This window comes from Mus caroli, unplaced genomic scaffold, assembly GCF_978045245.1.
Source record: "Mus caroli unplaced genomic scaffold, Mus_caroli_1 scaffold_12, whole genome shotgun sequence".
Taxonomy (NCBI): Eukaryota; Metazoa; Chordata; class Mammalia; order Rodentia; family Muridae; genus Mus; species Mus caroli.
This window is the reverse complement of record NW_028227267.1, coordinates 83,736,160-83,763,369: the sequence shown is the minus strand read 5'-3', so window position 1 is coordinate 83,763,369 and position 27,210 is coordinate 83,736,160. Positions and strand designations below refer to the sequence as shown.

General features: G+C 38.9%; 1 protein-coding gene and 1 pseudogene across 4 annotated transcripts in view; one reads left to right on the top strand and one right to left on the bottom strand.

The window, feature by feature from the left end:
• Nucleotides 1–27,210, bottom strand: part of Tdrd3 (tudor domain containing 3) — a 130,368-nt gene that overhangs the window by 85,533 nt on the left and 17,625 nt on the right. For 2 of the 4 annotated variants that reach the window (XM_021181871.3, XM_085828807.1), the window contains exon 2: nucleotides 634–718. In XM_021181871.3, coding sequence (XP_021037530.1) covers nucleotides 634–718 — 85 coding nt within the window. Of the gene's footprint in view, nucleotides 1–633; nucleotides 719–8,828; nucleotides 8,848–27,210 lie in introns of those variants that run through there. The other 2 variants (XM_085828808.1, XM_029468708.2) reach the window with 2 other exon arrangements.
• On the top strand, nucleotides 14,048–14,626 carry LOC110309624 (ATP synthase peripheral stalk subunit d, mitochondrial pseudogene; annotated as a pseudogene).

Below are 27,210 nucleotides of genomic sequence, written 5' to 3'. Positions count from 1 at the left end.
ATTTCTTAATATTTATATTTTCCTACTTACAAATGAAAACAATAATACTTGTCTTTTTCAACACAAAAATCTGAGCATAAAGAAACCATCTAACCCTGAGATACAGAGAGTGGACAGAGGCTCAGTGGTCACAAGCAGTTGTTGCTCTTGCAGAGGACTTGGCTTTAGTTATCAGCACCCATATGGCGGCTCATAAGCATCTGCGGTGCAGCAACATCAGCTGACTTCCCAGGCCACCAGGTACACATTTATACAGGCAAACAAACCACGAGTATACATAAGAAAAAAGAAATAATGTTTTCAAATAAACTAAGGCTACAGCTAATCTAACGCAAACCAAATGGAAAACTGTTTTAAAGAATTGTCAGTTGTTACTATTATGAAGCTACTCAAAATATAGATTCTATAAAAAGTTCAAAAGTGAACTTTTTCCTTTTCATTGTATTGTATATGATATTTACAACTAGCTAATATTGTCATTAAATTCAACAAATATCTCTGTAACTTAAAAGAGACAAAAATTAAAGATCTCTATGTTATTTACTTATCATAAAACACAGTTTATGATGAATTTTTCATTGATATAGCTTAAATTTTAAAAATGTCTAAATAAAGTTAATAAACGTAACCTACATTGAGAGCAATCAGAATGATGTCATTTATGCTGCCTTTCCCAGGAGAGCTTGTGCAAGCTTCAACGCCTTCATCTGAAAGGTACCTGTTAAATAAAATAAACAGCATAATAGTATCTACATTTAATATTAAGCAAAATTTTATAATATCCAGTTTTATTTTCTATTTAATACTAAGAGCAAAACATTCTAGTCTATATACTACCCTAAGAGTAGTGTATATATACATACATATTTTTCTATACCCTTAATGGGATAATATATAAAAATAAAATTATCCATATGATTTGTGAGAAAAGCCACTGAATTCTAAGTCTGTCTATGATGCACTATCTTAATTTCAGTAGAAATGACACATTATATAAGTTTAATCTGCTTACAAAATTTCCAAAATGATTTTTTAAAAAATGAACAAAAGATTCCTTGGAATTGTCTTCCCCAGGGAAGAGCACAGTAATTGATCATCCAATACCAAATATGAGTCAGTCAGTCCTGAAAACATACACACAGTAACATTATACAGACTGGGCAGTTTATTTATGCATTTAAGAATATATATGCATATACACACATGTATGTAACAATAATTAATGAAAATAAAGACCATTTATTTGCAAGAGAGCAAGGAGGGGTGTATGGGAAGGATTACAGGAAGGAGAGAGGGTGTGAGAGCATTATACTTTAATCTCAGAAAGAGAATATGCATTGTTTTAAATGCTGCCTGAGTTAGCGAGAAGGCTCAGTTAGACAAGGCACTTACACGGTGTCCTGGTAACTCTAGTTTGATCCCTGTCACCCACGAGGTTTAAGACGAGAGCCAACTCCCACAAGTTGTCCTCTGACTACCATGTTTGTACTATGGTACAAGAGTACCCACACACACACAAATAATAAAATTATTAGTGTCACTTAATTACCATTCCCAAGCATTTTATTCAACTTCAAAAACAACCATTTCAAATCAGCAGTTAACTCCAATTAGATGGAGAATTACAGAGCAGCAGAGCTGAAGGTCACTACCAACACCTTCACCTCAGGTGGAGAGACAGACACACCCAGACCCTGCAAACATCTGGACGGCAGAAAGCCAGGGTAAAAGACAGGCTATTGTTTCAACCTTATTTGCTACATCCAGGTATCAGGGCTCAGGAACATCCACCATAACCAGGATGGTCAAAACAAAGCCAGCTTGCCCTAATCTATCTCTGAGGCTGGGACAATCCACAGGCCTCCTGGGCAGCAGACCTGCACACTGCACAAGGCCCTACCACCAGGCAGCCATTACCCAGCTTCAGCATGGGGACCAGGGAGGCAGTTACTGTCTGATCTCATTTCCAGCCCTTGTGCTTTTATTTAGCCAAACAAAGCAGGCTTCAGCTCACATGGGCACATGCACTCTGAGCTACGAAGGAGCTTGTTGGGTTATCCACAGAGCAGCACATGCTCAGTCGTGAGCTGTTCAGAGATGCGGTGTGACACTGGGGCGATTTCTCTAATAGTGAACAGTCACAGCTAACCTTTTCAAGTGAAAGTAGAAGGGGTCTTTTATGCCATTTCATACAGCACAGGAAAGGGAAGAACACAATCAGACCCGCAACTAATGTCCTTACCAGCGGCTGTCAGCTGAAGGTGTCAATCACTTATGCTCCTGTTTTGTCAAGAGTTCACTAATCATATACATATATATATGCATATATATATATATATACATATACATATATACACACACACACTTAATACATAGTCACATACATAAACATATATATTGAATAGGTATATATCCGTGTTTATGTACATATACATGTATATCTCCACTCACTGAGATAATCAATGTCCACTTAAGTGTGAACTGAAACTTGAACTTCGAAAATAACAGGAAAGAGTCTATTAGTACATACAGACAGCACGTAGGCTTTAAAATGTCAATGAGAAAAAAAGAGTGGAACCATCCTCTGAATTAACAGGGGCTCTATCAACCTAGACACAGGAGCCATGTGACAATGAAGCAATAGCAATGTCTTCGTGGGACTTTTACTGCAACTTTGTGTTTTGGTTTCTTGAGGGATGGGGGAAGAGGGATGGCAGGGGTGTGTCTCTGAACTATATTGATTATTTGCTGCCACACTGAGTCACTAGCTCTTATATGATATGTGGATATCAGATTGAAAATTTAATATGTAATTCCTGATGGAACATGAAGATAAAGTAACTAAATTCCAATAACTCAAGCTACTGTGGGCACAGAAAACACATGAAATGTAAAAAAAATCACTAATGCTCACACTAGAACCACTCAATACATTGAGACTGCAGAGAGCATGTTTCCACCTTCCCTCCACTGCACAGACAGCGCAGCCCTGGCAGTCTGCTGCCCTCCACTGCACAGACAGTGCAGCCTTGACAATATGGTCTCCAATAAACCTTTGTTCTACCCACGGAACAGTCTACTTTACAGGCTTCACTGTGCCTTGCTTAAAAACATCTTAAAAATTCAAACAATATACAAAAAAAAAAAAAAACCCAAACATATAAAAAGGCAGGCCCATAAGAATAACAGATTATTCAACCAAAACTTTTAAAACCAGAAGGGCATTGAAGGATTCCCTATTGCCAAACCATTTTACTGTTATCAGCAAAATTATGTGACATAACTGAAGAGAAAATACTTTCCATGATAAAAATTGACTAAGGGTGTCTATGACCACTTAGAAAGCGCTACAGAAGATACTCTGCGGTGATTTGAACTAAGAATGACCCCCACAGGCTCATCAGCCAGTGGCACTACTTGAGAAGGATGAGGAGGTGTGGCCTGATTGGAGGAAGTGTGTCACTGGGGGCTTAGAAACCACAAGCCAGGCAGGCCCGGCATCACTCTCTATTCCTGATGCATGCAGAACAGAATGGAGAACTCTCAGCTCCTTCTCCAGCACAGTGTCTGTCTGTGTAATGTCAGGTTCCCTGTCACGATGATAATGGGACTAAACCTCTCATCCTCTGAAGCAAGCCCCAATTAAATGCTTTCTTTCAGAACAGTTGCCATGGTCACGGTGTCTCTTCACAGCAACAGCAGTGTGATCAAGATAAGAGTTAAAAGAATCATTTGGCAAATCCATCCATAAGTACACAAGAAAGAACAAGCCACACTAGAACAATTGAGCTGTGTAGATGTCCAGTACCTGATGACCATACAATGGAATTGTAGTACCTCTACATAATGGAACTTCATTCATGTCTAAAGAAAGTGAAATGACAAGGAAAATGGATGGGACAGGAATTAGTATACAAAGTGAGGTAACCCAAAAACACTTGCTCTGTCTTATACATGGATCTTCAAGATTTTCAATTTGTGTGCTGAATTTGGAGTGTTCAGAGAGGCCTGAAAAGTAGACCCGTCCATGATAGCGGGAAGGGTGCAAGGACTTAAGGTGGCTGAAAAAGCAGAACACATGACAAAAGTAGACAGGGAAGTCTGTGGGTTAGAGGGTCAAGTGCAGGCGGGGAGGTGAGAGACAGGCAGGAGGGCGGATAAATTAGCAGACCCTCGCATGTGCTCTCTCTCTCTGTCTCTCACTCTAACACATACACACACACACACTCACACTCACACACACAAACACACACACACACACACACACACACCGGAGGGGGATGAGTGTGTGTAAATGAACAAAATGTACATAAAAGTGAATGAAAAAAGTTAACAACAAAAGGATGAACACAGGTATCCTGTATGGATGAGAATTTTTCTTCACAAGGGAAGCATTGGTTATAAAATAAAAATCTCAGAGCAAGGGAGGTCCCAGCAACCTCACAACAACACAGTTGTTGCTTTTAGTTGACTATTATACCAAGATAAGAGCTTTTCCTAAGGACATAATACACTTCAGTTGCAGGACACAGAAATCAAGCTGGAAATATAACTTTTTCTATGGTTTACATATAGATGGCCCAAATTTTATATATATATATATATATATATATATATATATGTGTGTGTGTGTGTGTGTGTGTGTGTATATATGTGTATATATATGTATATATGTGTGTGTATGTATATATATATGTACATATACATATGTAAACATATACATATATACATATACATATGTGTGTGTATATATATATATATATATATATAGAAAGAGAGAGAGTGTGTTTAAAGTCCCTCTGAGTATAAGTCCTTGGTGGTGGTCTTAATTTAGTAAACTTCTCTCAATACAACATATATTTCACTTAATAATAAACTATCTTTAGAATTGTTTTTCTCATAGCTAACTTTTTATGATTTATGTACAAATTGAAGATATTTTTTGCTGCTATATTAGTCTGTTATAATAATTTTCCTGCATATACATACATTCACAATACATTAAACATTAGTGTCTTTTACACCAAATTTTAGTTTGTTATAAAAATAGACACACTTAAAAGTCAAAGAAATCATAATGAAAGTCATAGTACACAAAGGCCTAACTTCAGAAAAATAATCTGTAGCAGAAATAAGAAGGACAAATAGGCAAAAACTTATTTACAACTAACTAAACACTACAGAGTATCTATTATCCTAAAAAGCTATTTAAGGAAATACAAAACAATATGGATACTTAATAATTAACAACCTGCTGGTCAACTTTAAGAATTTCAATGGCCAGAGTAAAGGCAATTTAAAAGTTCTAGGGGAAATCTTTTACAAAGCTATATCTAAGGTAACATTTTAAAGCATTTAAAATTTGGAAACTAAAAATCAAAAGTTGTTTTTGTTAAGGACTGTCTTTGAAGAGCTGACATAACAGGGATAATTATGAAGACTGCACTACCGGAAAAGACCACAAGATGGCAACATCGATTCACTAGTAAAATACTGCATTGCTGCTGGAAAGCAAAGCTTCAAATAAACGTACTAAAGCAGGCTAGGACATTTCATTGTTGTTGTCGCTGTTGTTGCTGCCAGGAAATAAGGAGAAAATAAAATGGACTGTTGGAATTTCCGAATTTTTGTTTGATATAAAAATCAAGTTTAGAAGAAACTCCTTTAGTAGACATTCAGAGGTACAACCTGATAAAACAAAACACAGTCCATGAAAAGATACATTTGTTTACTTTGTTTCTACACTTATCCTTTGGAAATGCAGAAATTTATGAATACAGTGTGAGTGTGTGACTGTGTGTGTGTGAGGGTGTTGCATAAGTGGACGTGGGGTTCCAAGGTTGGCATGGGCACACTGTCCTCCAAGCCCACCATAGTAGACAGGTACTGTACTGAGCCCGGAGGCAGCTGCTCTGATGCTAGCATGTCTGAATGCCAGGGTCACAGGCAGGCAGTCACATCTGCACTGCTTATGTCTGTCTGGGGCAGCCCAGCTCCGGTGCTCAGATCTGTACAGTGAGCACCTAATTCTGTTCTGATTTGTAATAGCTACAAAGATACTTTCTTTCTTTCTTTCCTTTTTTTTTTGGGGGGGGGGGGTGGATATTTTCTTTATTGACATTTCAAATGTTATCCCTTTTCCGGTCCTCCCCACCGTCCCCAGAACCCCCCTATACTATTCCCCCTCCCCCTGCTTCTATGAAGGTGTTCCCCCACTCACCCACTCACTCCCACCTCCCCGCCCTGGCATTCCCATACAATGGGGCATCAAGCCTTCATAGGACCAAGTACCTCTCCTCCCACTGATGTCCAACAAGGCCATCCCCTCCTACATAGACAACTGAAGTCACGGGTCCCCCTATGTATACTCTTTGGTTGGTGGTTTAGTCCCTGGGAGCTCTGGGGGTCTGGTTGTTTGATATTGTTGTTCTCCCTATGGAGTTGCAAACTCCTTCAGCTCCTTCAATTCTTTCTCTAGCCCCTCCATTGTGAACCCTATGCTCAGTCCAATGGTTGGCCATGAGCATCCACCTCTGTATTTGTCAGGCTCTGGCAGAGCCTCTCTGATACAGCTAGCTATATCAGGCTCCTGTCAGCAAGCACTTCTTGGCATCTACAATAGTGTCTGGGTTTGGTGACTGTATATAGGATGGATCCCCTGGTGGGGCAGTCTCTAGATGGTCATACCTTCAGTCTCTACTCCATACTTTTTCTATGTATTTCCTCCCATGATGATTTTGTTCTCCTACTAAGAAGGATCATAGAATCCACACTTTCATCTTCCTTCTTGAGCGTCATTTGGTCTGTGAATTGCATTTTGAGTATTCAATGCAATCACCATCAAATTCCAACTCAATTCTTCATAGAGTTAGAAAGAGCAATTTGCAAATTCATTTGGAGTAACAAAAATCCCAGGATAGTGAAAACTGTTCTCAACAACAAAAGAAATTTGGGGGAATCACCATCCCTGACCTCAAGCTGTATTAAAGAGCAATAGTGATAAAAACTGTATGGTATTGGTACAGAGACAGGCAGGTAGATCAATGGAATAAAACTGAAGACCCAGATATGAGCCCACACACCTACAGTCACTTGATCTTGACAAAGGAGCTTGAATCATCAAGTAGAAAACAGACAGCATTTTCAACAAATGGTGCTGGTTCAACTGGCAGTCAACATGTAGAAAAATGCAAGTTGATCTATTCTTATCTCCATATACAAAACTCAAGTCCAAGTGGATCAAGGACCTCCACATAAAACCAGAGACACTGAAATTAATAGAAGAGAAATTGGGGGAAAGTCTTAAACACATGGGCACAGGGGAAATTTTCCTGAACAGAACACCAATGACTTAAGCTCTAAGATCAAAAACAGACAAATGGGATCTCATAAAATTGCAAAGCTTCTGTAAAGCAAAGAATACTGTCAATAAGACAAAACGGCAACAGACTGGGGAAAGATCTTTACCAACCCTACATCCAATAGAGGGCTAATACCCAATATATACAAAGAATTCGAGAAGTTAAGACTCCAGAGAACCAAATAACCCTATTAAAAAATGGGGTACAGAGCTAAACAAAGAATTCTCAACTGAGGAATACTGAGTGGCTGAGAAGTACCTAAAGAAACGTTTAACATCCTTAGTCACCAGGGAGATTCAAATCAAAACAACCCTGAGATTCTACTTCACACCAGTCAGAATGGCTAAGATCAAAAACTCAGGTGACAGCACATACTGCAGATACTGGAACACTCCTCCATTGCTGGTGGGATTGAAAGCTGGAACAACCACTCTGGAAATCAGTTCTTCAGAAAATTGGACAGAGTACTTCCTGAGGACTCAGCTATACCACTCCTGGGCATTTACACCCAGAAGATGCTCCAACATGTAAGAAGGACACATGCTCCACTATGTTCATAGCAGCCTTATTTATAATAGCCAGAAGCTGGAAAGAACCCAGATGCCCCTCAACAGAGGAATGGATACAGAAAATATAGTACATTTACACAATGGAGTACTACTCAGCTATTAAAAAGAATGAATTTATGAAATTCCTAGGCAAATGGATAGAACTAGAAAATATCCTGAGTGAGGTAACCCAGTGAAAAAAAGAACACACATGGTATATACTCACTGATAAGTGGATATTAACAACGATGTTTTCAATATTGTTTCAATAACTGTTTCTCTCTGATACCAAAATAAAAATGACATTTGAAGACTAACTATAAGAGGTAGGTAACAATACATCATAAAATCATTTCCCTATTTAAAATATTAAAATGCTTTCCATACCGGACCAACCCGTGAAGATTCTAAGCCTGGAAGGTTTATTAGAACAGCTGAGCAAATAATAATTTTAAAATATTTCCTGTAAGACTTCATATTTGGTGTATCACACAAACCACAGTAGTCAAGGTAACCTAACAATGTTCTTCATTTAGTAAACTTTCATAAAATTCAAAGTGTATTCTGGGTATTATTTCTTTCATCAAGGTTATATTTTATGACCTACTTCAATATTTTCATACTTTAATTTAGAGGCAGAGTGTAGCTAGTTTCAATAAGCCATCTTTTAATATAAGAAATGGTTGGATAGTTCTGTCTCCTTTCTTGACACAAATGTGATATGGCTCCAAAACCACACACTGTCCAAGGCTCGGCCAGAGCTTACTACCCTGTACTTGAGAGTGACTTCTGTCCTCCAGCACCCATGACTGCGGAGGCCCTGCCCGGGCCTCAGGAAAGCAAGCCCGCCTGGGATTAAGCACAAGGGGATCACAGGTTCAGGGCCGTTTGCATCTCTGTACGGAGCATGACAAGTCACCTGTCTGCACTTTGGTGAAGCAGGGCTGTCTGCACTCCACACTTTAACAAGCAGGATCTCGGTCGGTTTCCTCATTTCATGCTTCGATTTATCTCCTACAAAAAGCAGAAATACTAGAAATACTGATCCGTAAAGTTGTTCTAATAATAAATGAAACATGAAATACTCAGTACATTGCTGGAAGAAAACAGGCTAAGCAAATACTAATTCTGTTTTGTACTGAGAAGTGTGGTTTCTTAAAGAGCCCGGGTTTGTGAGTATGTTTTTAAGCCCAGGTGAGGGATATGAGGCGGCTTCACAGCAGGTGATTACGATGGGCCTCATGCTGGGGGCGGGGCCTCGGTTTTGTCAGCTGCGACAGTTTCTGCAAGTGTGTGACATTTAGAATTCTGGGAACGTTTTAGAGGGCACAGTTGCCAGAGCCCTGAGAGCGACCTGGGCATTCTGAGGAGGCTGCTGCTCCTGCTGTGGTTTGTTAAAAAGTCATGAGCAAAGAGACAGGAAGAAACTGGATATCCTGACAACGAAGACCGGGCTTACCTGAAGGACCTCTACACAAAGTTACCTCCCCTCTTACCTTCTTTCTCTCAATCCTTGGGTTGGGGGGTTGGAAGGTGTGGCGTGAACATGCTTGGCCCATGGGAAGTGTACTATTAGGAGGTGTGGCCTTGTTGGAGGAAGTGTGTCACTGTGTAGGCTTGTTTTCAGGTCTCCTAGTGTTCAAGTTCCGCCCAGTGCAGAAGAGAACCTCCTCTTAGCGGTCTTCCAGAAACAGTCTCCTGGCTTCTTTCAGATCAAGATGGAGAACTCTCTACTCCTCCAACACCACACCATGTTAGCCTGCACACTGCCATGTTTCCTGTCGTGATGAAACCGTAAGCCAGCCCCAATTGAATATTTCCTTTTATAAGAGTTGCTTTAGTCATGGTTTCACTTCACAACAAAACAAAACAAACAAAAACAAAAACACCTAAGACAGAAGGAACTGGGGATCGGGGTTGAAAGGGTAGTGGATATAAAAACCCAGTAAAGTTGCACAAAGACAGCAGGACCACACTCTTCCAAGTCCAATACCACTGTTTATTTTGGAAAATATTTTCAAAATTTGACACATAAAGATTATTTCTAATGAGGAAAAAAAATGCCAAACAGTGAAGGGAATTTCTTCAAAGGTTACTACTAAAAACTAAAGTGTACACCTTTCTCTGTACACGTCTGAGCGACATGTTGCTTAGATTCTTCTCACATTCAGGCCACTGAGAACTGAAGAAATGTCAGCTACATGGAAGGTAACTCTTTCAACGTATTTATTATTTTCCTATATTATATGTACAGTGCTTTTGCCTCCACATATGCCTGTGCAAAACATGTGTGCAGAGTATCAAAATGCCAGAAAAAGGTGTCATGCCCTAGACCTGGCATACAGTTTTGAGCTACCATGTGGGTGCTCGAAACCCAATCCCAGTTTTCTGGAGAACAGCAAGTCCTCCTTACCAACGCATTCTTCAGTGTCACTTTCAACTTCTTAGATATGGAGGGGTGCGTGGGGGTTGTGACTCTGTTGGTTTTCTTACTCCCATAATCTGACTTCCAACTCACTATGTACATACACCAGGTTGGCCTCAAACTCACAACCAGCCTGGTTCAGCCTCTCAAGCTAATAACTAGAAAACCACTTAGTCTGTTAAAAACAACTATTTCTGCCCTAATTTCCTATATAAAGTACATGAATCATAATTCTGCTCAGTCTATCATTTATGGCAGTAATTATGACAAGATATAGATAGTAAGCAATGTCTAAAATTTTATAGTAAAGGAAAACTGGGTATTGTAGAGTTTACATTTATAATTTATTTAGATTCATACTATTCATCAAACATTTTAGAACTGAAAATCTGCTACTCAAATTATTATGGGCAATTCTAAACATCTTTTTAAATTTACCACAGACATTCATATAATCTATCTAATAACATAGCAATTCCCCTATAGAAGACTTATGTAAAAAAAAAAAAAAGCACAATATTAAATTCAAAACGGGAACTCACTTAAGTACAATATGTGAAATACATGTATAACTATTTTCAAATTTAATTTCTTTAAAATGTACCTTAATATAAAATGTTCATGTTGACTAAATTTCTAAAGTCAAAATGCTACAAATAATTTAATGTTTCAAATTTTATTTTAAAATAGAATTTGACAATCTCCATTTATCTTTTTGTAGAAAAAGCATGAACAGTGGTCCACAAAAATAGACAACCATGTTTTATCTAGTCTTTGGAAAATGTGTCTTAATTTACTTGAAAACACAAAAGGTATCACTGATGGTAGCAAGAACCATGAAATCAGCAGGGCCTGGTGGCACACATGGTGAATCCACACTACCGCCCTGGGTCTCCATGCACTGGAGTCTAGCCCGACTCACAGAGTGAAACCCTGTCTCAAAAAAATACCAGGAAGAGGAGAAAAGAAACCATCCATTCACTCAAGACTGTTCAGGGGCTCTCTAGCTCTAACTAAGAAAAAAGGCAGAGATGAAGAGGGTCCTCGGACACAGGAACAATCACACAGCACCACTGCAAGTGCCCAGAGCTGGGAGGCCTCGCCACCCACCGCGCCCCCTTCCTGTCATCTCTGACTTGAGAGCAGCTCTGGAGACCCTTCATTTCAGACATGTGGCCACCAGAACTGGTACAAAATTACTGTTGCAATAGATGGTCACAAACCAGTGGACTACATGATTTAATATGTCCATATAAATTTAACTGTGGGGATTCTTAAATTTTAAGAATCAAGATCACCCCTTAGGATTAATTAGGGCGATTTTCTATTCAGTGTAAAATGCCTTATTGCTTCAAGTGTTCAATAAACTTGACTGGTAGGTGTAAGCCTATAAATAATTTAAATTTTATTTTACTGGAATGTACAATTGAGAGACTTTAAAGTTTAAAAGTCTTTGGATTTTAAAAGAAATTGGCTATTATAAAAGGACCTGAAATTGTAATGTATTTGAATTTGTAAAGACTGTCGGACTTCAAAAGTTATTTAAGTTTTTAACATGAGATCTTGGGGATAAATAAGAAAGGAAAGGTTGCAGCTTAACTGTGATGTGCTTATGTGTCAAGTTGACAAACGGTCAGTTGTACTAGCTGGTTTTGTGTGTCAACTCAGCACAAGTCATCAGAGGAAGGAGCTTCAGTTGATGTAAGGCCTCCATGAGATCCAGCTGTAGGGCACTTTCTCAATTAGTGATCAATAGGGAAGTGTTCAGCTGGTGATGGGTGGTGCCATCCCTGGGTTCTATAAGAAGGCAGGCTGAGCAGGCCAGGAGAAGCCAGCCAATAAGCAGCTCCCCTCCATGGCTTCTGCATCAGCTCCTGCCTCCAGGTTCCTGCTCTGCTGGAGTTCCTGTCCTGACTTCCTTCAGTGATGACTAGCAATGTGGAAATGTGAGCTAAATAAACTCATTCCTCCCCAACTTGCTTTTCAGGCATGGTTTTTGTCACAGAAATAGAAACCCTAATGAAGACAGGTCATACAGAAGGGCAATAGTAGAGGGACGGCTAACGGGGAGAGGAGGACAAGGACCAGGGCAGTGGCAGGGATGTTTACAAGTATACCTGTAAAAAATTAAATGGATAAATGACATTTAAAAATAAAATAAAATGAATCCCTATAAATTTTTTAAAGTGGGAGGAGGGTGGCGTTGGAAAACAAAGATGTATTTCAGGAAGCTGAATGGGGGAGAGGGAAGGGAAATACAGAACCATTAAAATCTTTATTCTTACAATGGTTCATTTTGTTAGCAAATTTTACTTCAATATATTACATTTTAAGTGAGTACAGTGAGCTAATATAACTTCAAAATTAAAAATTAACTCCTTCAGGGTTAGCTATAAACAGTTTCTGGGGCTGCAAACTACTTGGACTTGTTATTACTGTAAAAACATCATAAAATGCATTTGTAGAGAGCTGGGATATATACCCTACTACACAACTATGTTATTCAATATGTGGTTATATTTAGTGTATGTATAAAATCGTGTGTGTGTAAAAATAAATAGTGTGTGTGTGTGTGCACGCGTGCGTGAACACACTCACCCACAGAGGTAGATGAGGCACTGAAAAGTCTATTGCTAGAGGTTGAATTTCAAAATGTTTAATTCTGCTCTAGTGCAATCCATGTGACATATCTCTATATTAAAAAGTCCTAGGGCACATTAGGAACAAGACAACAGATTAAATTAAGCAACGAAAAAGTAGTGTAAGTGGTAGGCAAGATAAATATTAGATACAGGAGGAGCATGGCTCTTCAGAACAACAACTGTTTTACAATAATAGGATACCATAAAGTAATAAATAGTAAATACACAAAAACCAAACCACTTATCATTACCAACTATCAATTATTTAGCAGTATATATAACTGTATGGGCCACAAACTTGTAACTTAGCAACATAGCAGGTTTGATGACAACAGACAAATGTACTGCAAGGCAGCATGACTTTCACAACAGCCTTGATATCATAAATCAACAGGAACTTTTCACAAGGACACCATCAATTATACAGTCTGCCATTGACCAAACTCTAACTGAGATATGACCAAAAGCATGTATGAAAACCTGAATAATCCAGAGTTCTACACTCACATAACAATTCCAAGAAGGGAAGAGCTAAGTTATAGAGAGGAGACGGGCAGAGTAGAGAGTAACAGTACCTCCCAGGGCTTTAAGCAATTACTAGTGGTATTGCAAGAACCCAGTGAAAGGCAAGTTCTCAGCACAATAAAGGGAAAGAGAGGAGGGGTACTTAGGTTAGGCTCCTATCTGGATTTTCAGAACACACAGAAAATTCTACAAGCGGCAAAAACTACTCAATAGGAAAAAAGGCTGGGAATCGCATGACGTTGTCCTGCCTTGGGTCCAAGACAGAGCGCTGACACAGACTCAGAGTCACACCCCTCATGTCATCTCATAAAGGAGAGGTCAGAGGGAAGTACAGCAGGAGGCAGGAGGAAACTGCAAGGAAATGCTAAATCCTACAACTCTATACATTCATGACAGATACAAAAACTATCAAACAAATCATACACTAGTGCAAAATTCCTCGTAATAAAACACAAGAAACCAGAGAGAGTTGCCTAAGGTAATTTTAGCTGGATCACTTCTTAGAAAAGACTGGAAAAAAACACTTACTTGAATTGTATTTGAGCACTCCGCCGGGGGTCGGTGAAGTATCCCAAGATGGCTGGGCGTAAACTTGCTCTAAAAACCACTGATTGGGTATCTTTTGTGGAGATCATGCCCCAAAACCAGAAGGCAATTGGAAATGCCCTGAAGTCCTGGAATGAGACCTTCCACCCCAGGTTGGCTAGTCTGTCTGAGAAACCACCTGCGATTGACTGGGCTTACTACAATGTGGTAAGGCCAATGTGGCCAAGCCTGGCTTGGTGGATGATTTTGAAAAGCAGTATAATGCCCTGAAGATTCCTGTGCCTCAGGATAAGTACACAGCCCTGGTGGACCAGGAGGAGGAGGAGGATGTAAAGAACTGTACTGAGTTTGTGTCTGGATCTCAGCTCAGGACCCAGGAGTATGAGAAGCAGCTGGAGAAAACAAGGAACATAATTCCCTTTGACCAGATGACCAGTGATGACGCGAATGAGATCTTCCCAGAAGCCAAGCTGGACAAGGAGAAGTACCCGTACAGGCCCCACCAGCCCATCGAGAAGCAGCCTGGGACGGAGCCCCAGCCGACATGAAATGAAACATTTAAATAGTGAAAAAAAAAAAAAAGAATTGTATTTGATTTTAATAAACCAGTACTATTCAATATTTTATTTAATAAATTTATTTGGCAACAGAATTTAGCATTTTACAAGGTAGAAAGTTTACATAAATTTTTTCTATACCCTTTGTCTTTTTAATCATTTATAAAAATATTAAAACACACATATGCTAGCACCTGTCCCTGGGAGACTACACCTAATATTTTTATGTTCTTTCAAATGAATGAATGGCTAGTAATTTCTAACTAGTTGCTACAAAGCCCTGATGAAGATTAGCTTATTTCTATGATCAAGGCACAAAGTTTATGAAACACTATATTCAGCCACTTAAAACAATTTAAACAGAAACATTATTCATAAGTACTAATCTATATTTTATATAAATTACTATATTCACATTGAGAATGTAACATATTAAATTCTTTATACCTACATATAATTTATGTGTCTAGAAAAAACAAATAAAATAACTAACACCCACAAAAAGAATTTGTCTTTTCTAAGGATTTTTAAATTTCAAAGTCTACCTTAGAGTAAAAATTATTTAGAAAAAAAACCTAAAATATAAAAATACTATGCTAAATGACAAATAAAAATGTGAAGAACTACAGGTAAATAAGAAGATGCTAATTTTTATATGGCTTGCTAGCTAGAGCACAGTAATTTTCCATCAGTAAAATAAGAGCGCTGGCTACAAGACCACATGGGTCCCTTCTCACCAGCTCTGTGACACAATGAACAAGGTGGACATTCAAAGACTTTAAGCTAGGTTTACCATTCAAGATAGAGCAGCCACATCAATATTCTACTTTAAATGTAAAAAAATGTAGAATGTAAGGAAATTTCAAGAACAATTAAATTCTAGTAGAAGATGACTTACCAGTCACTAATTTTTAAAGATGATGTTTTGCCACTTTAAGAGAGAAAGCTCTTAAAAAAAAAAAAAAAATCCGCAATAGTTGGAAGAGAAATAAGGATTTCTACAAGGCAGCAAGAGCTTATCATTCTCAATGAAACAACTCAACAACTGAAACAGGTGACAAATGGGACAAAAGTCATGGAATTTTTAACATACCAGGAAGCTAAGAGCACAAGGAAATATCTCTTCTATTCTTGCCAAAGGAAGAGGTATCTACCACAAAGCAAGGAAACTGCAGACAGATTTAAGACTCTTTCCATAGCCTTGTGTCTCAACAACCAAATTAGCAACTGCCTGCTGACTCTCGTGTGATGTACAGCATGGCTACTCTGTCATACAGAGAGAGAGAGACACCTGCCTAACAGAAAGCCCAGTACAAAGGGACTCAGAAAAGAATCCTTTTACCACTTCAGACTCTGGCTGCAAATGGGTGTAAACGACCCTGTCTCTCCCATTCTTCATACATTTCTAGACATTCCAAACCTTCAAATACCAAAAACAAGTTAGGGGAACTAAAAAGTCCTTCTAGGCACTCAAGAAGTTGAGCAGTCATTGGTGGAGTGGCCCTTAGGAAACCCACAAGAAACCACTTCAAGTTGAACCTAAGAAGCACATGACAGGGTTGAAAGAGATGCCTAGGCACAAAAAAAGCCTAATTCTCAAGCAGCAGGGAGGAAAACTCAGAGATGAGTATCACCCACACTTTCAAAGCTGGCAGCTGAGCTCTCAAGACAAAGCCTCCCTCTGGGATGGTCTCAGGCTTACCCTGGTCTCATGGGGGGAAAGTTAAGGCTTCAAACTCAACGCATCTGTAAAGATTTGACTCCAGCTAATACAAAGGAACTGATCAAACAGTGAATAGATACAAAGCTCTTTATAACAAAATACATAACTGTCACACCTCTGCAGAAAACAAACGACAAGGACCAAGACTTACAGTGCTGACAGCACAAATGAGCTTGACAGAGATAAGAAATAAGCAATCCCTAACGTCCCATTAGAAAGAATTCATTTCAGGAGAAAGTAAAATCACATCAATAAGATACTGCAAAGCGTCCATCTACAATCTGTAGAGAACCTGCAATAGAAATGTATCTTTTGGTATGAAAATACAATCAGGGAGAGAGTCCTAGGTAAATGCTAGGAGATTTACTACTAGCAGACTCAGTACAAAGAATGAAAGAAATTATTCAGCTCAGCAAATTACATGATGAGATCAGACACGAAGGAAAGAATTAAAAGCACTTGCAAAAGGAAATGCAGAGATAGAAAACTTTTCACTTAGAAATATATAAGAGAAATTAAAACTACCATTACATCATACATTACACACAAATTTAAGACTTTAGAATATTTCAGGCAAAGTCAAAATATTATAAAGGACTTATATATCTACTAGATATGAGAAATATTGTTAAACAATGGCAGGACAATGGGCAGAAATAGATAAATAACATTATATTGAAAAGTCCTTACACTGTTCATGAAGTGTCATTACTTCAAACAGACCTTGACGACTTAAAACCATGATATACAAGGTAAAGGAGCAACGACTTAAAAAGACAGGTAGGTCAGAAAAGACAAGGAAGAGCAAGGTAGAAAGCATGAGATGATAAAGAGAACCACAAAAACAAAATAGTAAGAGATTAAGCTAACAGAATTAGCCATTATATTTAGCGAGATGAAAATCAGGCACAGATAATTTTCCTAAATAGTGATTTATACATTCTAGGTTTTCAGCTACTAAACACAAGAAGCAGGGCAAAAGAACTGAGAAAAGTTCCTCGTACTCAAGTTTTTCAGCTACCAAGGCATTAAGGGTCTCAGGCAAACTGAAAGGAACACACTAGGAGTGGGTCCAAGCTTTGCAGCAGCCAGGGAAAGCAGCAGCTTGTCTGCCTCCCACTCCTGTGTTCAAACTCTACTCCTGGTGCGCTGGCATTTGTAGACAGGGCTTTTGGAAGGTACTTAGCTCCTGGGGGTGGAACCCTCCTGATGCGACTGATGCCATTAGACACACTGCAAGAGTTCTCTTCTCCCTGTCCTCTGATATGTAAGGGTACATTAAGGAGTCCACTGGCAACCCAGGAAGAGGCTCCTCACCGGGCACTAACTCCACCACATGGCTCTTGTCGGTCCCAGACTCCAGAAACTTGAGAAATAAATTTCTATTACTCAAGCTCTCTAATATAATGAATTTTCTATTATAAACTCTGCAACAATGTGTGTGTGTGTGTGTGTGTGTGTGTGTGTGTGTTTAATCAAAATTCTTTACATTTGAGAGAAAGAAAATCTGTCACATAAAACCTTTTGGCAAGAATTCCAAGTATCTGGCAGCTTGCAGGCACGCCCAGGTGATCCCCCTCACCCAGTTAGCCCCCTTTTCTGATTTCTGAGAAAGTACATCCCTTCACTCCCTCAATTCCTACTGCTTATTTTATTCAGTTTAGAATCATTTTTCTTTCTTTGTGTGTGAACTGTCCTTACATGTTTTCCTGATTTCTTGCTAAGCCTTTGTTCATGTTCCTTCCTTTTGAAAGATTCTTTATATATTAGAGCTAAGAAAAAGTCAGACTAAAAAAAAGAAAAATCACAGCACACGCTCTGTGAAGACTCACATATAAGAAAATCAGTGCTAGCTGTGCTCTAACTTTAGTGATATTTCTTAAGTAACACGTGAATGAAGCTGTAATTAAAACATACTTCAGCAATAATTATAAAATATTTTTTTCTCTAAGAGTGACTTTGTCTTTTCGGCAGCTGTTTGGCTGGGCTGGAGAGATGGCTCAGCTGTGAGGGTACATATTTACCTTTTTATATGGATCCTAGGAATCTGAATTTAAGTCACTTCACTTACTGGGCCATCTCCACCCCCATTTTGTTGAAAGCCTTTACACTTTAAGGTATCTATTGCTGAGTCTCAATGAAGTCCTACAATGGGTTGCTTCTAACTTAAAATGAGGCCACGCTAAATCTTAATGGGCCACTTTTGAGGCATCCAATAAAGTTAATTGTTAAGCAAAACACATGAAGAAATAGCACTGCTACCAAAAGCAAAGGCATTATCCATTAATTTTATTTTTGAATAGGAGTCAAGAACATGGAATGTCTCCCAGAATTCATTTTCCTTAAGAAAACCTCATTAAATTTATCTCAAAAATAAAAAGGTTTTATTTAAATTATCCTTAATTTACAATGTATCTCTTAACAAACTCTGAAATAAAAGCCAAAGTGATATTTGTAAGAACAACTGACCTGACCTTCTTCTGGGAACTATTTAACACTTTCAGAGGGTCACTAAGCCAGACTGCTTGCCACTGAAGCCATAAAGTATTCATTCAAAGTCCGGACATTTGAGGAAAGAAAATAATTTTATATTTTTCTAATATTTCACAATTTTATACGTAGTTAATTATAATTCTTATAAAATTATTCTACAAATGTCTCATATTCATTGCATTGGTCTGTGTCTTAAGTTCATATAGAAAGCATTTAGGGGTTTCATTCAGGGGTTTAGTCCATTGTCAACATGGGGGAATGGAGGCAGACATGGTACTTGAAATGTAGCTGAGAGCTCTACATCCAAATTGGAAGGCAGCAAACAGAGAAAAACACTGGGTCTCCCTTGTGCATTTGAAACCCCAGAGCCCACCCCCAGTGACACACTTCCTCCAGCAAGGCCACACCTACTCCAACAAGGCCACACCTCCTAATCCCTATCAAGTAACACCACTCCCTAAGAACGAAGTATTTAAATATCTGAGCCTATGGGATCCATTAGTCAAACCACATTTCCCTCCCTGCCCCCCAATGGCCTGAAGTCATATCATAATGCAGAAACGCATCAGTCCAACTTCAAAAAGTCCCAACAGTCTATCACGCTCTCAACACTGTTTAAAAGTCCAAAATTCAAGGTCCCTTCTAAGACTCAAGGCAATCTCTGTTGCGCCCACCTCTTCCGGCAAGGAAAACGCAACACCATCGATTCTTCTCAACATCTATATTGCAGGAACACCTCGATGCTACGGGAACCCAGGGAGGACTCCTTATATACACCCCAGCACTGGGGAGGGCTATGTGTCCTCCTGGGATTGGTCGGCCTGTTGACACTTCATTAGCATGCACCTGCACGGGAGGGTTTGGTGCCAGATTCAGGCTAGCGCCTGCACAGTGATGTTGTTTATAGCCAAGGTGTATTGGAAACTGGTGCCATCTTTTAGGCATCAGCTGCCTACAAATCTCTTAACTCTAACCCTTGTAAAAATCAAACTGAAGTAGATTACATCCTTCCAACATACAATGGCAGAGGATATATAGGGATGGGAGCCTAGTGAGGAAATACTAAACCAAAGCAAGGCTCAAACCCAGCCAACTCCAAACTCTGTATTTCCACGTCTGATGTCACCAAAGGGCTAGTCAGATCTTCTACTCCTGCAACAACACACTTCTTTCCCCTGGGCTGGTTCCACTCCCTGAGGTAGAAATTTCTGGTTTCTTTAGAAACTCAGTTGTATCACATGATATTTTGCTGGAAGCTGTCCTGTGAGAGGATGTTCTCCTGAAGCAGACGTGAGAAGGCATGTGATATTTAGAGAAGGCATGTGATATTTTGCTGGAGCGATGCTTGAGAGGGTGCATGATGTTTGGATAGAATATAAGTAGAATCTGGCAGACAGTGACAGGACACTCTTGCATTATTACACCTTGCAATGCTTTGCTGCTCTTCATATAGAGAAATGCCCTAAAGAACTTCCCGTTGAATTCTGGCTGATTCTTGTCGCTTCCACTGGCTCACGAGGATTTGGCTGAGCCTTGTGGTTTCTGCTGGATGAAGCAGGTGCTACTGATTCACGTTTGGAGTTTGTTATTGGACTGGACTTCTGGTATCCTGACGATGAAGAGTAATGTCACCCCAAAGAATTACTTCTGAACAGGTTCCCAACCCTCTTTTTTCCTATCAACCTTCTTCTTCCCTACCTCTGCTCAGTGAGCTAAAAGAGAGGTAGAAGTGTTCTAGAACCCAAAATAAAATAGGTTTAGGAAAGTCTAAGCCTACAACTTCCTGTTAGAAGCTTCCCTCAGCAGGCATTCCAGGGCTCTGGCATCTCCAACATCTTTGGAACTCCAAGGCAATCCAGGTTTTAGCTTCACTTAAAGGCCTCTCTAGGACCCCCCTGATACATGCCTGGCCCTAGTGGCTTTCCTTAATCACAGAAGGAGATTCCAAAATCCATTTCTTATATCCTTGATTCAAGGGCCAGAACCATGTGGCTAAAAGCTGCCAAGTTCTGTAGCTTTGCTGGGGATGGAACATGGCCCTTATTCAAATACAATTTCACCAGCTTTCTTTTTCAAGGGTTTCCTTCACTGCCTAAGCTTGGTTGTCCTGAAACATGCTTTGTAGAACAGGCTACTCTTGAACGGCCTCCCCCGTACTGGGATTTAAGGTCTGTGGCACCACACCAGGCCCTAAGTTTTCTTTAAGTCCTTTTCATGAATTGGAAGTTTTGCTGTGTGGGGTCTTGCCCTCGGGTTAGTATCAGGCTTTTCTTTAGTCTGGTCATCTCCATGACTTAGCACCATTACACTTCTTGGTGGCTCTTTTCTCCTCAAACTGTACATTTTCTATTTTTCCTTGCTCTACTTGCAACTTTTCATTTAAAGATCTGCATAAGACTTGCTACTAATAACCAGTTGACACAGTCAATACTAGGCTATTTGAAATCTCCTCTACTAACACTGTTAAACCAAAACTCTTCAATTTAGCCTCAGGCAGTCTTTCCTTTCTTTTTCTTTTTTTTTTTTTTTTTTTTTTTTTTTTGGGCTAGGGCAAAAAGCAGTCACATTATTTGCCAAACATCACAAGAACAGTCTCTAGGCCACAAAATAAAATTCTTCTCCTCTGAAACACCTTAAGCCAGGCCACCATGATACACATTGCTCTTAGTACCACTGACTATGCTGCTTCTGCTAGTATGGCCAATTAAGCCCCACTTAAAGCATTTAACTGTTTCCATAATCCAAAATCAGTTCCAAAGAGCACATATTCAACCAACAAGAAGCATGGTCAGGCCTGTCACAGCAATAACCTACTCTTGGTACCAATCTTTGTCTAGTCAATGGTCTCCTACTACAAAACATCATGACCACAGCAACTCTTATAAAGGAAAGCATTTAATTGGGCTTGCTTCCAGTAAGAGGTTTAGTCTATTGTCATCCTGTTTGAAGCATGATGGCATTCAGGCAGACATGCTGCTGGCATGTAGGTTACAGTCCTACATCCAAAGTAAAAGGTAACAGGCAGAATAAAGCACTGGGCCTGGCTTCAGTATTTGAAACCTGAAAGCCCACCCAGCGACACACTTCCTCCAATAAAGCCACACCTCCTCTAACAAGGCCATACCGCCTAATCCCTGTGAAGTAGGGTCACTCTCTGATGACCAAGCATTCAAGTATATGACCCTATGGAAGCTATTCAAACCACCCACAGGCTGCTTAAGTTAGTACTTTCAGGACCTAGCTTCCCAGTAGTAGTATCTGTCTACTATTGATTCCATTTATTAAAGGGGTAAGTATGCTTTTTATCACTGGGTTATTTTCAGCCTCAATACATGAACTGCCTTTACTGTAAACATTTAAGAAGCAGTACCACAATTTCTATAATCAGAATGATATTAAAAATTCAAATTGTGTAATGAATTCCAGTGACTAGATCTCTACAAGGTAAAACTAGTGATTCTGGAAATTTGAGAGTCACATCTTCAAAAAAACAAGGATGTTACAACTAAGCTGGTCCTTCAACCCTACTACAAAACATCATCAACCTTTATCAGATCAAAAACATTAATTTTCCTTGGATTCAATTTCTAATAAGCATTTTGATGAACTCAAGTAAGGTAAACTTAAATATGATAGATTACTAAATATGTTTAACTGTTCCAACAAATTTTATTCAGGATTAATGATTGGGAGTTCTCTTAGGTGTTTTTAATTTTGTTTTATTCCTGGATGACCTGGAACTTTCTATGTAGACCAAGCTGGTCTGGAACTGGCAGTGACCAGCCTACCTCTGCCTCTACATCCTGAGTGCTAGTCCTAAAGGCATTGGCTATTGTGCCTAGCGAGGACTGCTATTTTTTTTCCAAGCTCTCACACACACTTTTTCCTGTATTAAAAAGCTCTAATTCAATGGTCACATTGACGGCCCTAGTTAAACTAAATGGAACACAAGCAATCCAAAAGTCACTAATCTCAAAAAGGCAGGCACAGGGAAGGAGGTGCACTGGAAGAATGTAGGGAAGGAGGTGTGGGGAATGAGTAATCAGAATGCATTATGTACATGTATAAAACTGTCAAAAAACAGACTTAATTTTAAATTTTTCTCTTCAAAAAAAAAGCATATATTTCAGCAAAACAAACTCCCCTCTATTGTAGGCATTCTAAACCATGGGAAGTTGTTCCTTTGAAATCTAAAAGTAAAGGCAATGCAAGATTTATATCTGCCCCAGGGCACAATGGAAAAGCTCTATTGAAATCAGTAGACCAATTCACAAAGGCCACTGACAAATCTGCATCTGACAAAGTCCTTGCATTTTCCAATCCAATACTAGAAGTTGACTAATTTGTCCTCACCCCTCCTGTCACTAAGCTAAGAACAATGGTCGTGATGGTTTCGCCATACTGAGTTTGACTAATTCTGGAATAAGGAGCATGCACTACCTGGTCCCATCTCTGTATTTTCTCACAATAGAGTAATGCATCTACGGCACTAATTACTTACAAATTAGTCACAGCAGACACCAGCAAACTTTACGGCAAAGAGCTACAAAGTACAAACTGTGGACTTTATAAGCCATCTTATTTGTTACGAATACTTAACTCTTCCTCTGTAGCATAAAATGAGACACGGACATGGGTACATTAATTCTTATGGATGTGTCTAAATAAAACTTTATTGACAAAACTAGGCAGCAAGCTAGATTTGGAACTTCGACCATGTTTTCTGATTCCATATTTCAGGTAAAATTATATAATCTCCTTTTCCTGTAAAGATAGTCTTTCTCATTCAAAAAGTTTTCTTTTAAAAAATTAACCCTGTTCCATAAATTTTCATGTCACAGAACTGGTTCCACACAGTTCATTTTGGGGGAACAGAATCCCATTACTCAGAGAAAACCAAAGCTTACAAAAATAAAATAAAAATACTTATCAATGCAACATTTCAGTGAAAATATGAAATCACCTTCCTTCACTTTCTGAGATTTACTATTCATACAGTTAAGGGACTGGATACTCACAAATTCCTATCAAACTTCTATTTCCAATGTACAAGTAAAATAATATATCAAATATTCTATCTTCCTGGGCCATTTCATCTTTGAGAGATTACCAAACACTACTGTAAGTTAGAAAATTTCAAATCCCTAAAATATTTCTCTCAAAAAACAAAAAAAATTACAAAATAAAACGAAAAGCTGATATATGCATAGAAATCCATGTATGTGCAAGTCATCTGAAGTTACTTAAGTGTGGACAATCTTGAAACACAAAACATTGAGGCTCTACCATGTGCTCATCAAATGCCAAGCAGTGATCTAAACAAGATCTGGATTAACTCCTAGTCTTTCTAATTACACCACATGAGACCTACTACCATTGATGCCATTATATGGATCAGCAAACAGAGAAAAGTGGGTACTAAAGAAATACGTCCAAAGTTATAGCTAGTTACAAGTTGAACCAGGATTGACATCAGCTTAGGAGAATTGTGCTTCTGATCCCATACTCTTAACCACAAACTACATAATTCAAAAGTAGACATGCCTGCTTGCCACCAGGAACCCCATAGCCAACACACGTGGTGCAGACCCAAGTAGATAGACTACTTGCATCCCCCCTTCCCACTTCCATTCCACTTGCCCAAGCCCCAAGACTGTGTGCCAGACACAGAATCCTCCTCTCAGCCCATCTCCTTCCCGTTTGGACTCATAGGATTCTGGCTTCACTTGATACCTGGGACCTTGCAGCCAGCACACTTGGCTATCCGAGTGTCGAGATAGAGCATAGTGTACAAAGTGGTGCAGGGAAGATTTAATGGGGAGAGGATAGAAGGGCAGGGTACATGAGTCACTATGAAGAGGGATAACACTAAAGACATTTTGAAAAAAAAAATCACAAACTTTCTACTGTACAACTTTCATAAAATATATACATAAGAGTTTAAATGAAGTTATTCTATAGCAGGGCAAAGCGACCCTACAGGATACTATAGAATAACAACTTAAAAGCTCAGTATCAGTAATGGGTTACCTTCTTCAGAGTCGTTGACAAATCAACCCTCATACCCCCAAATATTACAGGCTATTTCCAATGCTATTGGTTACCCTCCAGAACTTGACAGTAAGACCCTATTGCTGAAGATTCTTTGAGTCACAGAACATTTAGAAATCAAACCAGTACTGACCTAGAAGCATCATCCCTCAAGGTTATTCATGATGCTGGAAAGTATCATGCATGTACCAGAGGAGAGAAGGAATTACCAATCTTACCCAACTGTGAAGCCTGACAGCTACAACAATAAGGTGCCTGAGAAGACATGCTCACTGACACACTTGTAGTACAAATACCATAGTAGTAACCAAACGCTTTCTGCTTGGGTTTAAGGCCCAATCCAAAAGTTGAAACCCATACCTGGCATTATTATCAGGGCCAAGAACCAGTGACTAGACAGGACAGAGCCTCTAGGGAAGAACCCAGTACTATTACTCTGATAAATGGACACAGAATTAAACCAAGTCTTGATGGCTTAGCATCACACACAGAGATTAATTAATTTCTCAACTCCCATCAGAGAAGCTTGGAGTCCAGTAGATTGCAATTAGCACAGAGACCCACAACAATCAAAGAATAAGAGACGATACCAGAACCAGACGATTCACAGAACCAGAAAAGACAAAATTCTAACATGGAGACAGGGGGTGGACAGTAAGTCCTACCCTTAGCAAAGGAGCTATTGGCAAGTGATTGTAGTTAGGAAAAAGAGAGTTGGTTGTAAGGCTCTGGGGGGTAGACTACTCACCAGTGAAAGGCACACGTTCAAAAGTATATGGGCAGCATAAACTACTTTATGGGTTTAAAGATATATAAATAATAATTAAAAATAAAAATAAGCAGTATAAAGTTGGGTGGGTATAAAGTATAAAGGGGATGGATGTGGGAGAAGTTGGGGAGAAGTAAAGATGATCCAAATGCATTGTACAAAATTCTCAAAGAACTAATAAAAAAGGAAGAGGAAAGTAGATGAAATTTAATTGAAGATCAACACTAAACAGTGACATTTTTGTTATTATTCTTTTGTTCAACAATCTCTCATTATAGTCTAGTTTTGTTATAGACTTGTAATTATTATAATCAACAAATTCTTATAAACATTTATTCAAAGTAATTTATTAATTTGTTTCATACAAATACTGATTTAATTTCCCAAAGCTGGGAGCACGTTTATAGAACCGATTTCTTGATGGCCTGTTAGTTTATATTGGTAATTTAGGAATAATAAATAAATAAATAATACTGTTGAGAGAGAGATAAGGAAGTGTCTATAGAGAGGATAAAAGGCAGACTATCATAGCAACAAGCAAGGTAAATATAGCAAAAATATTCTGCCAAACACTAGCCTATCTTGAACTTTGAAAATATGTCTTACAGAAAGGTATTCTTCAGGCTGTATTTTACACAATTCCAAAAGAGAAATTTCAACATCAAGCCAGTCATTGTAGAAATCCTTTATCTGCAACACTCTTGCCTAAAAGATATGCTAGGGCAATGGCAGTACAAGGTTTATGCAAGTAACCAACCAATGTCTGATTTGACTGAAGACCCATTCCACAAGATGGAACCCATACCCAGCAATGCCTGGGTGACCACAAACATGAGACAAGGTAGACAGCCCAGAGATCTTGGGCAAAAACAAAACAATGCTTCTCTTAAAACAAAATGTAGTGATAAAAATGAATCCTAATAATATTCTGCCATACTCAAATCAATAAGATGGCCTTGTTCAGCCATCATCAGAGAAGCTTCCTCCTATAGCAGATAGAAACTAACACAGAAACTCCAGATACTCCACAAAGATTAATGAGACACCCTGAGACTCTCAGCCCTACATGGAATATCTCCATCCAATCCCGTCATCCCTCGGAAGAGAAGGAGAAAAGAATTTAAGGGACTGATGGGATACAGGACACTAAGAAAATAAGATTAACATGAGCAAATCATGTATGATATGAATTCACAGAGAGTGACGCATGCACGGGACCTGCACAGGTCTGCACCAGGTCCTGTATATATTATAGCTTCCAGTTTAGAGTTTATGGGATTTCTGAGTGTTAGAGTAAATGCATCTCTGATTCTTGTGCCTTCTCTTGTTTTGTCCTGTCCAACTTCAATGAGATAGCTTTTGTGTTATCTTACTATATTTTATTTTATTATATTTCAGTAGTATCTCTTAGAAGCCTGCTCCTTTCTAATAAGAGAAAGAAAGTGACAGGATCTGAATGAGGAGAGGTGGAGATCAGATGGGAGGAGTACAGAGAAGGGAAACCAAAATCAGGATATATTATGTGAGAAAATCTATTTTCAATAAAAGAAAAAAATAAGAAGAACGTCCC